The 15,068-nt window shown below is 44.5% G+C and overlaps 1 protein-coding gene across 5 annotated transcripts in view; it reads left to right on the top strand.

Annotated features, from left to right (window-relative positions):
* ZNF280D (zinc finger protein 280D) overlaps positions 1-15,068 on the top strand; it is a 1,333,168-nt gene that overhangs the window by 246,823 nt on the left and 1,071,277 nt on the right. For all 5 annotated transcript variants that reach the window (XM_069624893.1, XM_069624892.1, XM_069624896.1 and 2 more), the window contains exons 3-4: positions 14,152-14,217; positions 14,320-14,684. In XM_069624893.1, coding sequence (XP_069480994.1) covers positions 14,152-14,217; positions 14,320-14,684 — 431 coding nt within the window. The remainder of the gene's footprint in view (positions 1-14,151; positions 14,218-14,319; positions 14,685-15,068) is intronic.

The raw sequence follows: 15,068 nt of genomic DNA, 5'->3' as shown, positions 1-15,068 counted from the left end.
CATCTGTAGGCTTTCTAGACTTGGAGTGGACAACCAGTTGTTTATAGGCTACACTGGAAGAAAGCTGGGTCAATCAGTAACAAAACAAACAATTTCCCGCTGGATCGTGCTTTGCATTTCAGAATGCTACAGACTAGCACAAAAAGACCCACCTGAAGGGTTAAGAGCTCATTCCACCAGAGGCAGTGCCTCTTCCACAGCCCTTCAAAGAGGTGTCCCTATAAGGTCCATTTGTGAAGCAGCAACTTGGTCTTCGCTTCACACCTTCTCATAATTCTATAACCTGGATGCTTCCCAGTCTAGGGAGCTAACGTTTGGAAAAGCAGTGCTTTACTCTGTCATCTAAAGGAATTTAAAAAAAAAATCTGACCCCTCCTCCAGAGGAACTATGCAAAATACTGCTTTGGGAGCCTATCTAAGATGAGAAATATGTTGGAGGACACAATCCACTCGAACAAGTTACTTCTTACCTGGTAACGTTCTTTCGATTGGATGTTCCTCCAACGTATTGCTCATAGCCCTCCCATCCTACCCCTCTGTAGATTTTTTCAGGGTTATTGCCATCTCAAATCTCGCAAGGCTGATACCTGTCTGCCGGCACAATCTACACAGTACAAGATCAGATACAAAAGAGGGGAAAAACAGAAATGAGGCCAACGGGTGCCGCACGTGCTACTTATACACCCGATGACGTCACCCTTGGCGGAGGCCCTCGAGGGACTATCGACTCAACGACATTGACGCACGGCGCCTTCTGCCTAAAAAATTTCCGAAGAGCAGCAAAACTGGATGGAATACATCTAAAATGAGGAATACGTTGGAGGAACATTCAATCGAAAGAACGTTACCAGGTAAGAAGTAACTTGTTCTTCGAAGGGATTGTGTCCTCCGACTTATTCCTTAACTTAGATATCTCTTTCCAGCTTTGCTGGCCTCAGGAATTTTTTCTCTCTAGAGGGCGCTACGCGTCGATGTCCCTCGACGTCCGCCGAGTCGATGTCCCTCGACGTCCGCCGAGTCGATGTCGACGTCATCCTGCCTATAAAGGCCGCGCGCAGCGTCTGTTGCTCAGTTCCGTTTTTCCGCGCTTACTCAGTGCCTCGGAATATCGTTGCTCAGTTTCGTACATATATTATTCCATTTTCCTCGAGATATTCGATCCATACTCAATGGCTTCCTCGTCTGAACTGACGACCCCTTGGTCCGGCTTTAAAAAATGCCGAGACTGTGGAAAAAAGATGTCGATAACTCACCCTCACAGGGTCTGTCTGTGGTGTTTGGGAGCTGAACACAATTGTTCGGAGTGTGAGGACTGTATGTCCATGACAGCTAAAGCCCTGAAGGAGCGTAGGGGGAAGCTGGAAAAAGGTAAGACTTCTAAAGCTTCTTCTTCCTCGACAAAGTCGAGACATTCGTCTCCTCGTCACCATTCGCGCTCCAGGTCTCGAAGCGGGTCCCATCATTCTTCGAGATCGAAGCACTCGAAAAGGAGGCGCTGAAGATCCCCTTCTTCGTCCTCCTCTTCCTCTGTTTCACCTAAGAGAATCCCTTGCCCCACGAAGCATAGTTCCCGGGCTGAATGGGAGGAATTCCGAAAAAATATGATGAGCGTCTTCGAGAAAGCGGCCTCGACCCCCTCGAAGACTGCCGAGAGCGATGCTCTGGTCGAAAGACCCGAAGGTCCAAAATGCCGCGAGTCGCAGCACCCGGCGAAGGAAGCTTCTCAAGCGCGTCAACGAACCCTCGAGTAAAGCAAAGACCTCGAATCCTTCTGCGAAGGTTCCGTCGACGCTGAGGTCGGTGTCTTCGACGCCGTTGTCGAAGGGACCTTCGAGACACGGTTCTGTCGACTCGACGCCATCCTCGGCGTCGACGCCAAGGAAAGTCACGGTTGCGGCGCACCCAGTGGCTATTCCCAGGTCTTCGATGTCGTCGAGATTGTCGATATCCTCGAGCAGAATTCCGATTCTATCGAAGACCTCGAGGCCTCCACCTTTTGTTTTCGATGCCACTTTCGAAGCCTTCGACGTCGGTGTCGATGACATTGACGTTTTCGAGGCCGATTACGACAAGTTTGGCACCCTGTGCCTTGGAGATGGGTTTCACACCCTTTGTGAGCTCAGACCAATTGAGAACAATGTCTTCAATTATGGAAGAGGGAGAACTGTCTGATCAAGAAGAGCCATTTGAGTTGCAGGGATCTGCAACCCCAGTTCAAGAGGAGTTATCCTCAGAGGAACGCAGATTAAAGGAACTCCATGATTCCTTACATGAGGCAAGTGGTTTAGACACTTCCCCAGAGGTGGAGTTCGCTAGGCCAGACCCGGGGGAGCATGCTGATAGAGCCTTAATGGCCAGGATTACAGAATTTATGGGGTGGTCAACACCTTCACCGGCTTTCCAACAGGATGACCTCACGGATATTCTTGATAAAGGTCCACAGGAGGATCCTGTAGTACCTTTTCATAAAGCTCTTCAAAGAAAAATAATGACGAACTGGGAAACCCCAGATGTCGTCCCGGCAGTAAATAAAAAACTGTCTGCTAAATACAGGGTATCTTCTGCAGACCCGGAGTTTTTGTCCAAACACCCATCCCCAGAAAGTCTGGTGGTACAGGCAGCATCTTCTACTGACATCAAGACTGCTTACCCTACCGTCCCACAGGACAGGGACGATAAGAAATACGATGCTATGGCTAAGAAAGTCTTTTCGGCATGTAGCATGGCATTAAAATCTATTAATGCTACTTGCACCCTTGCTAGATTTAGCCATACACTTTGGGAGTGTGCTTCTACAGCGGCTGACTGCATCCCGGAGGGAGAAGAAAGGGAGGCGTTCCTAAATATCATAAGGGACGGTAAAGACGCTATGTGCGAAGCCCTCCAGACGGGCATTGACTCGGCTGACGGTATCAGCAGAGCAATGGCAGCAAGTACAACAACCAGGAGATTTGCTTGGTTGAGAAAGTCTGGTTTTGCCCCAGATGTGCAAGCCAGGCTCTTGAATATGCCATTTGATGGCTCTTCTTTGTTTGGGAAAAAGGCGGATGACAGTTTAGAAAAACTGCAAACATCAGAGGCAGCAGCAAAATCCCTAGGCGCTGCAATCCGTCAGACACCTTTTCGTCCCACAGGAACCTCTGCGAGAGGCAAGTCTTTTCGCTTCTACTCCGCATTCGGAAGAGGTAGAGGACGACCGGCTCAAAGGGGACAAAGAAGAACTACCCGAGGTGGACGGGGTAGATATTCAAAAGCCGCAGCAACAGCACGTGCCTCTTTACCATCGGCATCTGCATCAGCCGCCCCAAAACCACTCTGAGGACTTCCCTCACAAGACACCTGTAGGAGGCAGGTTAACTCAACATCTGGCGGAATGGCAGGCTATCACGTCAGATGTTTGGGCATTGGAGACAGTTGCACAAGGTTACTGCCTGCCTCTCCTACGCATACCTCAGAGTCATCCACCGGGGATCAGCTCTCAAAAAGCTCTAGAACCGCTCCTCTTGCAGGAAATTTTAGACCTGCTAGAGAAAGGTGCCAAAGAACCGTTACCTGTAGCGGAGAGGAACAAGGGCTGGTACTCCCCTTACTTTCTCATACCAAAGAAAGACGGAGGACTGAGACCCATCTTGAACTTGCGGGAATTGAACAAATTCCTCAGGAAAGACAAATTCAAGATGGTAACTCTTTCTCAGATCCTTCAGGCCCTTCAGTTTAAGGACTGGTTGGTATCTCTAGACCTTCAGGACGCTTATTTCCATGTGCCAATCCATCTCAAACACAGGAAATACCTGAGGTTCGCAATTGGCAACTCTCATTATCAATTTCGAGTTCTGCCATTTGGGCTGACCTCCGCCCGAGGGTCTTCACCAAGTTAATGTCGGTAGTGGCTGCAAGTCTAAGGAGGGAAGGGATTCACGTCTACCCCTACCTGGACGATTGGTTGATCAGAGCTGTATCTTCGGAACAAGCTCAGATCGAGCTGGATTATTTTTGCCACTCCCTTCACAGACTGGGCTTCTCCCTCAATTTAAAGAAGTCAGAAATGATACCATCGCAGAGATTCCAGTTCATCGGAGCGATCCTGGACACTTCCCTGGGAAAAGCCTCGCCACCAGAGGTGAGGGCTCAAGATATTCTACAGATGGTCACCAAGTTTCAAAATGCCCAACGTCTCCCAGCCTTCGACTTTTTGAGGTTGCTAGGCCTCATGGCATCCTGCATTTTCCCTGTGCCAGAGGCTTGCCTGAGAATGAGATCTCCCCAGTGGGCACTGAGAACTCAGTTGTCACAATTCTCAGGGAGAATGACAGACCTTCTTCAGGTTTCCCGACAGGGTGGCTCGAGACCTTCAGTGGTGGGCCTGTCAGGAGAACATTCTGAAAGGAGAGCAGTTTTGGCAACCTTGGCCGGAGATAACAGTAGTCACGGATGCCTCACTCACGGGGTGGGGAGCCCACGCCATCGACTTGACGATCAGCGGTCATTGGTCTCCATCGGAGTCCAGACTACATATCAACCTGTTAGAGCTGAGGGCCATCAGGCTTGCGCTGAAGGCTTTTCTGCCATCTGTACAAGGAAAGAATGTCCTGATAATGACAGACAACACAGTGGCCATGCATTACCTCAACAAAAGAGGAGGCGTAGGATCACTACCACTGTGCAGAGAGGCGATGCAGCTCTGGTTTTGGGCAATCCAAGAAGAAATCTCTCTTTTTCGACTTCCACTCAGAGAGAATCTGCTCTCACAGAAGGGAGGTCAGGTTCTCCATCCAGACATCAAAACCCTCAACCTTCACGCTTGGCTTCTGAAAGGCTGAGGTACAAGGATTGGGACCTCCCTGATGACGTTATGGAGGTGTTCCTTTCGGCAAGAAGGCCAGCAACATAATCTTTATACTGCTGCCGTTGGAACAGATTTTGCAGCTGGTGTAGAGAAGAGAATATTGACCCCCTTTCATGTGGTACACCAACGGTGTTATCCTTTCTACTCTACTTGGCAAATTCAGGCCTTCAAGTTGGCACTATCAAGGGCTATCTCGCAGCGCTGTCCATCTTTAAGTGCACTCCGGAAGAACCATCCTATTTCAAGTTACCCTTGGTAATACAGTTTCTAAAGGGGTTAACTAAAGTTTATCCCCAAGACCATTCCAGGTTCCCCTATGGGATTTAAATTTAGTCCTAACTTTCCTGATGGGCACACCTTTCGAACCACTCTACTCTTGTTCGTTAAGGTTTCTTACCCTTAAGACTGTTTTATTAGTAGCACTTACAACTGCTAGAAGGGTGAGCTAGTTACAAGCTCTTTCTTGTAAACCCCCTCATACAATCTTTCACAAAGACAAAGTTGTTCTGCAAGTGAAAAGCCTAATTTCCTCCCAAAGGTGGTTTCTGAATTTCATATCACACAGAAGATTACCCTTCCATCTTTCTATCCTCCTCCCCATCCGGGGAAAGAGGAAGAGAGGTTACACAGGCTGGACCCAAGAAGGGCTTTAAGTTTTTACATTAGTAGACTGGCTAGGATAAGACAAGCAGACCAGCTGTTTGTAGGCTGCGCAGGTCACAAGCTGGGGCTACTGATAACTAAACAGACCATTTCCAGATGGATTATTTTAGCCATTTTGAAATATTATAAACTGGCAGGAAAAGAGCCCCCTCAAAACCTTGGGGCTCATTCGACCAGAGGTATCGCAGCTTCACCGGCCCTCAAAAGAGGAGTGCCGGTTAGAGACATATGTGCGGCTGCCACATGGTCGTCCGTCCATACCTTTACATGGTTTTACAACTTGGATTCCTCCTCCAGTCAGGAAACTAGGTTTGGAAGGGCAGTATTGCACTCTATTCATCAATAAGAGGAAGCATGAAGTCAGTTCTCCCACCTCCAATAACAGAATACTGCTATGGGAGCCTATCTAAGATAAGGAATACGTCGGAGGACACAATCCCTTCGAAGAACAAGTTACTTCTTACCTTGTAACGTTCTTTCGATGGGATGTTCCTCCGACGTATTCCTTATCGACCCTCCCATCCATCCCCGCAGTACTACTTCCCTTGTTGTTGCAGCTTATGCTCCTTCAGGGTGATTAGTCTAGTCCAGAAAGAATTATTGTGGGCTACAAAACGGAACTGATCAACGGACGCTGCGCGCGGCCTTTATAGGCAGGATGACGTGGACGTCGATACGGCGGCTGTCGAGGGACATCGACTCAGCGGACGTCGACGCGCAGCGCCCTCTAGAGAGAGAAAATTTCCGAGGCCAGCAAAGCTGGAAAGAGTTATCTAAGATAAGGAATACGTCGGAGGAACATCCCATCGAAAGAACGTTACAAGGTAAGAAGTAACTTGTTCTTCTTCGCAGATAAGTAATTAATGCAATTTAAAAGATGCATTTTTTTATTTTGTTTTTTTATCCAGCCATTTGCAGTTCAGGCATTGCTTTTCTGGTACCATTGATCCACAGGTATCGTTGAATGCTGTGTAGATGGTAGCAAAGTGTAGGCTTTGGTGTTTTGCTTTCTATATTTTTGCTGGGAGACTGGGGTGGGAATGGAGGCAATGGAGTATTTGTGGGGTTCGAAATTAAGATTCAATGAGCAGGAGCTAAAACCAGCTTCTGGATGTCCGCCCTCGCCGAGTCTGCAGTAGCTACTGCTGTGGAACCAGGAGTTTGTACACAGTGCAGTGTGAATGTAATATCCACATGAGATGGACACATTCACATTTTGTCCATTTTGTATCATTTCATTGTTTTTTAAATGTGTACTAGATGTGCCCCGATTCTTCTTTATAAGCATTCTCAAACTGAATGCCACATATGTATGTTAGTAATTCGCCAATTGGCCTGGGGAGCCAAAAGTAGCTCCTGGTAGCTGTTGGTTTTAAGCTAACTAGGCTCTCCTAGGATAGAAGCAGGGTTCTAAATAGCTTCCAGCTCCCCTCAGTTCCAAACCCTGATTTGGCTTTGGCTTTAGGCAGCAGGAGTCTGGTCCGCGACATGTGTGGATGCGTGCAACATTACCATGTTTTTTGCCATAGTTGACAGATCGATGCAATTGTATTAAACCATAGGGCAGGGCACAGCCTTGATGGAACATGCATGCTTGGTATTGTCACTCAATCCCTCATTTCTGTGGTTAGATTTGCTGAGTCTGTTTGCCAGAGAGCCAAAACAAACTATGTATTTTTTTTTAGTTCTCAAAACATGTAAAACTGCTAGGCAGAGGTTCAAAATGCACTCAAATTAAATAGAGTGTCAATAAATGAACCCAATTGTTCGGATTGTGATAGTCTAGCTTGTCTCGGTCCAAAGAGCCCAACAAGCAACATAATAGGAGCATTTTAAGTCTTTAAGAAGGTGTTGGTTTCGATTCTGGAATGTTGGTGAACAGAGCAGCAGCTTAAGCCAGCTGTTCCTGCTCCCTCTTGTCCTATGGATGATTGATACCTAGGAATGAATACCTTTCAAAACAAGATTGAGATTCCAGAGAACCCTATTTCTAAGAAACCTAAAGAAGGAAGTGACATGGATGACACTCCTGGAATTAATGACATTTATGCTCTGCTGCTGAAGGTCTCACAGATTGTAGGGGAAATTAAAATTACCCTAATGAACTATCTTCCAAAGTAGGGCACCTGGAGACTAGAATGACTAAAGTGGAGTCTGAAAATGTTTCCCTGACTTCTGAAGTTGCTGGAAGTTAGAGCGTATAAAGAATTGAGTGCTGAGGTTTCTGACCTGAAGAGTCTAAAGCTGGAAGCAGAAATGAGAATCCTTAACTTGCGCTTGCTACGAGTGAGTGAAAATCATAACCTGGACAAGGATCTGGTCACAAGAGTTGAAGGGATCTTGACCGAGGTGTTGGGAAAGAAAGTTTTGAATGATGGAGACTTGGACTATGCATATAGAGCTGGAAAATTCTGGAGGATGGAAAACCTAGGCAAATTATATTGGTTTTAACAAAAGTAAGCGTGAAGGAAACCATTTTGAAACTGGCGAGGAAGAAAGGAAAACTTATGCTGAATGGATCCTCTTTGGCCATCTATCCAGACCATCCAAAGTAAGTTGTGGAGTTGCGAAAGGCTTTCAAATTGGCAGAAAGCTTGGCTATGGAAAGAAACCTAAAGACTATTTGGTCAAACCTGCTACCTTAAAGATGTCCTGGATGGAAGGGTTAAGTCTACTGAGGATCCCTCTGAGGCACAGGGTTGGCTGGGAGCTCAAAGGATCAGGAATGATGGGAATTGAATTCTGCTATTATCTACTCTTAATTTGTTTATATACTTATATTCTTCAAACGTACTGCTTGTTGTTTTACTCACGTGTTCCAACCCCATTTTATTAGCAATATGTTTTATTTACATGTTTGTTTATGGTTTGAAGTTACTGAAAGCGTTTAACGATCATTTTGTTTCCTTGTTTGCGTTATGGAAGGTCACGTGCTGCAGAATGTGGGTGCATTCCTCTAACAGTAGATGGATTGCTGGGAGACTGGAGGTACGGGAGTATTTACGGGCCTTAGATTGAAATGGAGGTTGTATTTTGTGATGCGTTAGCGGAGGTATGGAGTGCCAAGTTGTAAGCTTGTTTATTTCACTTGGTGAAACCGGGATCGGGAGGAGAGTTTTTCGATTGCCATGCGTCGGATAAGTCGGGTGGTGTGATCACTCAGGTCATGAAGGCGGGCGGATGCCTGTCCCTTTAGTGGGAGGTTGCGCTGTGTGTGGTCATAGGAGTTCACATGATCTGTTGTGCAAGCTTCGTGCCTTCCGCACTACGGAACATTTCCTGAGCGGAATAGCGTTTTTCGGACAGATTAGTGTTGATGAGTGTTGGACGGAGCTATTTCGTAGGCCGGATAATTAATTGGGTAAGTTTGATATTTATATGATATTGATGATAAATAAATTGGCTTAGTTTTTCTGGACGCTGACTTATGACATATGGGTGTGGAATAGTTAGATGGGAGTTCACCTGTTATATGGTGTAATGGATCGTATAGTTTTATTTATTGCTGTGTTTTTTTGTTTGGCAGTATGGGTCTGGCTTTGCCCCTGGCAGAGGGTCTGTGGTCCTGATACCTTTTTTATATTCGCGGTTCTTTCAGTGCTTATGCATTATTCTTATTACACTGTGTTGGTAGGAACCGGGAAACGGTTATGCATCACTCAATTGGAAAGGATTCATACAGTGCTGTGACTAAGGATACGTGGGGTGGATGGTTTTGGGATAGGTGGGATACACATTTTTGAATGTAGGATTTTTTAATAGTGTGGAAGATGATTACATATGTCTTATCTTGAGGCTAATAGGTGGATTTGATTTGACTTCCATTAAGGTATTATGTACGGATCGTGGTATATGTATGTGTACTGGATCAGTAGAGTATGCGGAATAGCATATCGAATTTCAGGGTGAGGAGGTACTTGTGTAGATGGCAATACGGTGTGCGGAGCGCTGATGAGGAATAGGATGTGTTGAAATTTAGTCTTTGGTTATATGATGTGGCGTGTTTTAACTACTCAACCACTGTTGGTGATGGCTGGATAATCCGATTGCGGGGAGGACGACGGAAGTGGGGCAAAGGGGGGGCGGGAGGATCCATCCAGAACTTGATAAATACGAATGGATGGAAAGGGGAATGAATTGGCAATGGGGAGGTGAGATGCTAGAATGGGAATCAGATGGTATTGCAAGATTTGGATGGGGTGCTGCTTTAGTTGAGTTAGTTCTTGTTATAGGGGTTGGCCTGTCGCTATTAGATGGCTTTTTGATGCCAGACTCCATTTTACTTATTAGTATGGGGGGTGGGGTGGGTTGTGTTTTAGCTCAAATTGATTATTTAATAAATGTGTAGTTGTGGGGGGGGGGTTCATTTCTGGGAAGTTGTCTGGCCTATGTAGCACTGGCTTAGATGGCAAAGGTAGCGTGATTATGAAGGGATAGACGAAGAGAAAACTGGTTTAGGTGTATAATGGATTTAGTTTAGTGGTATGGAGGGGTTTTTCTATTTAGGCCTGACAGTATGGTGGAATCATGGTTAAGATGGGAATTTTTAAGGGTTTAAGTGGGTGGGGGGCAGAGTGTTTCTCGCTACATAATTGTGGAAGGGAGGTTCCAGAGGTTTTGTTTGGGCAAATCCGACATGTTAGTGTTTTGTGTGCTTTTTGTTGTATATGTTGGTGTAGTGTGCAAAGTTTTATCACTGGGGCGGGGGGGGGGGGCTGCTGGATAGTGTTATCATTGCTGTTTCATACAAGAGATGCTTGCGGGAAAACTCCTGGAATGTTAATGGGGCAAATTGTGTGAATAAGAGGAAAATGATATTGACGAAACTTGATGAATTGGGGGCAGATGGTGCTCTGCTTCTGGAAACATATTTGTTGGAGGTAGAAGCAGATAGATGGAAGCGAGAATGGGTTGGCAATGTGTTTTTGTTCTGCTTTCACCTCTAGTTCTAGAGAGGTATGTACATTGATGAGGAAGAACCTGCTGATTTCTACAATGTGTTATGATAAAGACAAGGAGGGTAGAATTATATGTGTGCACTTCAAAATGTTACTTACTCATTCTGTAACATATATCCTCCCAATGGAGGGGATGGTGTTTTATTTTTTAACTCTTGCACAGTTTCTACAAAAGGTAAATGAAAAGAAAGTTGTTGTGGGGGGTGATTTTAATGTCGTACTTAATCCCCTGCTGGATAAGAGTGGGGGGATCTGCACAATGACAGCAAGTCAAAAAGAGAAGCCTTGCATAAACTGATGGAGTGGAAACCTATCAGACGCGTGGAGACGGCAGAATCCTAGTCTCTGACAAAATTATTTTTATTTTTCTTTCTCGGCTAGACATAAAATATACTCTCGGGTAGACCTATTCTTGACTACGGGACTGAGCACACCAAAGTCTCATCGGAGGGGGATATAAAGGCCATCACAATCTCAGAGCATGCTCCCATGTCACTGGACCTGAAATTGACTTTTCCCTGCCTAAAACCAATAGATGGAGCCTAAATGTGACTTTACTGGGTGACAATGATGTCGTTGATAAGCAAGTGAAGGAAGCAACTTTTTTTGTGGCTGTGAATTGGACTGGTGACGTGAAAATAGAATTTGTGTGGGAGGCCATTAAGACCTACATGAGAGGGATGCCAATAGGTCTCTCGACTAAAACGACAATGAGATTAAAAGTCTAAATGAAGAGATAGAGGATCTAGAAGGACAAAATATGCAAACCTATAGAGTTCAGTGGAAATATTTTTAAAAAAGAAAGCCAAGTTGGAAGATCTACTTGCCACAAGAGTTGAAAGACTTGTATTCAGAACGACATGCAGTTATTATGAAAAGGGTGAAAAATGTGACAGGCTCTTGGCCCATCCACTATGTGTGTTGGAAAGTGAAAAGGCAGTAAGGCAATTGAAAATGAAGATGGAAATGTGATATGAGCCTATTGAAGTTAACACTGTTCAGGGAGTATTACTCCAAAGTCTATGCCTCAGAGATCCATGTAAGTCATGAAGAAGTGATAAACTGTTAATGGATGTAAACCTTAAAGACTTGAGTCAAAATACAGAGATGAACTTGAAAAGGATTTAAGTGTAGAGGAACTCAAACGAGCTGCAAGTATGTTGAACTCTGGAAAATGCCCGGGTTCAGTTGGCCTGCCGGCCGAGTTATATAACATTCTCCCAGATTAAGTTTTCAATCTATTGTTGGCCCTGTTGTATGCTACTCTAAAGGATGGTCGGTTACCAGTGACGACCAGACATGCTTCAATATCCACATTCTTAAAAGAAGGGAAACTGCCTTTGCAAGCAAGCATTTAGACTCCTAAGCATGATTAATACGGACAAAAACCTCTTTGCAAAAGCCCTGGCATTAAGAATGGAGAGACTTCTACCAGTCATAATAGATCAGAGTCAAACAGGCTTTGTGAAGGGGAGGCACACTTCTGAAAATATGAGGTTGTTATTGCTAACATGGTTTGAGAGCAAAGATCATCAGAAGGTGGTGGTGGTGGTGTCGTTGGATGCGGAAAAAGCCTTCGTCCGGATTGAGTGCGAGTACCTCTTGGCAGCATTGGATGGGTTTGGATTTGGGAGAAACTCGATAGAATGGATCAGGATTTTATACTCCTGGCCAATAGTCTGCGTGCAAACGAATGGCTTGGTTTCAGAGAAATTTGCTCTGGAGAGGGGGACAAGACATGGCAGTCCGCTTTCGCCCATCTTAATTGTTATTGCAATGGAGCTCCTAGCTGTCGGGATTAGGGAATATGTTAACATTGAAGGAGTACAGCATGGAGATGCCTGCCAAAAGGTTTGGCTCTACGCTGATGACATGCTGTTGATCTTGCAAAACATTGATTCTTCCGTCCCGGTGTTGATGGATCAAATTGAAGCCTTTCACAGAATTTCAAGATAGAAGATTAACTTGGCGAAGTCCAAAGCTCTGCCAGCATCAAGTTCCTGTTCGATCTTAAGTTTGAGTATGCATGGGTTCAATTGGTATCCAGATATGATATGTGCTATTTAGGGATCTGGTTAACGAAAGATGTGGCAAAAAATGATGGCGGTCAATCTTGCATATGTTACTCAAAACTTGAAATCTGATTTGAAAAGATGGAATGAACTGAAATTGAGGCTTTGGGGAAGGGTGCATGCTATTAAAATGACGTTGATGCCAAGAACTAATTAGGTGCTTAGTATGATCCCATTGTCGTAAAGAAAATTGAGAACTGCAGCCTCGTCTGAAATTATGAAAACTGCAATTGTCTCATTAAAGTGGTGGTCTAGGTGTTACGGACATTAGCAACTACCATTTGGCGTTTGGTCTAAGACATTCAGTCTTTGAAACCTCAACTAATATCTGAACACAGGAAGAGGCCAGTAGATCTTCCCCTCTATCTCCAAGAGCTATTCTTGCATCAGTGGATGGGGCTGGCTGCAAATCCCTTTATCCAACAATGTTTATAAGAGCTTGGTGGAAAGATTGTCTTAAGAAAAGTAAGCAAGACGTTCTGGGCAATAGCATCACTTCAATCTGGCTGAATCCTGACATTAAGATGGATGGGAAAGGATACTTTGGCTAATTGGCTATTGGGGGGCATTCAGTACCTTGATTATCTAGTGGAGGGCAAAAAATGGCTAAACTTTAAACAACTGGCTGCGGGGAAAGGTGTTTTGGATTGTTCTTTGGGAGACTATAGAAGGCTAAAGAAAATAATGAACAAAAGTTTGGAGGATGGCAAAGGGTGGCACATTTGGTAGAAAATATAAATCGGAAGGTCATCTTGCCTCTGGGGTATACAAGAAGGTGAGCCAGTACAAGGAGCCAAATACAGAATTTTGGGGAAATGGTCGGTGACATTGGGCACAGAGATGTCTGAGAATAGATCGTCGAACATTTCCAAAAATGTGGCTCTTACCTCTTTGAATCTTGGTGAAAGAAGCCAGATCAAGATCTTCAACGGGGTATTTTGGACTCTGGAAAAGGTTACATCCAAGGAGTTTACTTGATTCAGATGCATGTTGGAGATGCAGTCATGCCAGAGGGACGTTTGAACATATGATCTGGGATTGTTATGAACTAAGGTGCTTCTGGAGAAAGGTCACGCAGAAAATGAATACAGTTCTAATGCTTGATGTGGACTTTGACTACTAGAGTATAATTCTGGGAGATGATGATTTAGTGGCAGATCTTGCTTTCCCCCAAAGATGTTGGTTCTTAAGAGCTTTTAACCCAGCCGAAAAAACAGTTCTAAGGAGATGAAATGATGTGGAAAGACAATGCTTTTCAGAATGGTTGTCAGATCTAACACAAGTGGCTAAAATGGAGAGTTATTAGAGACAAAAAATGAATTTTTTTGAACAGATATGGGGGGGATTCCTGAACCTGTAATTAAGTTTCATTTCATTCCTCTGTGTATTCAGTTTAATATGGTGTGTCCCTCAATGTGGTGATCTTTGCTATGTAAATATGTTTTTGTCTGATTTCTATGATGATGATTGTGGTAAGTGAAATATAATAAACATGTAAATATAAAATAAAAATAAAAAGGTGTTTGTTTCCTTCTGTGCTGAAACATCCTCTAATGTATTGTTGGGATTATATTTATTTCTTGTATTTAGTTTGTTACTCTTTATTTTTCAGATAATGTAAACCGAGTTAATCCTGGCTCATCACCGAGGGGCATGCAGAATGGCTCACCGGGCAGAGGTAAATTTTAAAAGAAGTTGAAAGTTACAGTTAGAAATGCACACGGTTGATTTACGTGAGCTCTAAGCTTTCCATGTTAAATCTGTGCTTTAACATTAACAGGTACGATACCCACATTTAAGTCTTCCAGTCCACAGTACAAGACTCTGCACACAAATGCTGGCACTATGGCAGTTTCTCCTGTTTATCAAGCCACAGAAAGGCCAACGACAAGCTCTGTGGCTGTTCAGCCAGTGGCCCGACAGTCAAGCGTTTCTGGATCCACCCAATCAATACAAAGACCTATTCAAGGTGGTTTATCACCACAACAAACATGTAGACCAATTTCTGTGTCGCAGCCGATTTCCAGACCGGTTACCATTCCTGTTACATCTCAGCCAATGTCCAGAAACGCAAGCATTCCTGTACCTCCATCAGGACCTAGACCAGTTGCAACAGTAACTGCACAACCAGTGATGGCAAATCAGGTAAACCACACCTTTCTACATAGGTTATGTAGCTGGTTAAGGATTAAGCAAACTTTAATAAATGAAATTAATCTCTTTGCCAATGGTGGCTCTACTTGTGAATGTGTATTATGATCTTGCTTAACACGTTTATGGATGTTAAAAGTAACAGACAAATTGAGAATGGCTATTGTTAAATGACAAACTTTTATTAGTTTTGAAGACACCAGAGTTACTGAAACCTAAAAAAATATTCCAATTCTCTTGGTCTATTGCTGTTCTGTCTTTGCTGTGCGGCACAAAAGGTAATTGTGGATAAGAGGGCAGTATTGGTGCGCTATGCTCACTTCAATTTGAGTTTGCGGGGTTGCGCTGCATGGCGTAGACCATAAGAAAGACGTACCC

Source organism: Ambystoma mexicanum, chromosome 11, assembly GCF_040938575.1.
Source record: "Ambystoma mexicanum isolate Mex_15411 chromosome 11, UKY_AmexF1_1, whole genome shotgun sequence".
Classification (NCBI taxonomy): domain Eukaryota; kingdom Metazoa; phylum Chordata; class Amphibia; order Caudata; family Ambystomatidae; genus Ambystoma; species Ambystoma mexicanum.
The sequence above is the reverse complement of the archived record's forward strand: the minus strand, read 5'-3'. Positions and strand labels throughout refer to the sequence as shown.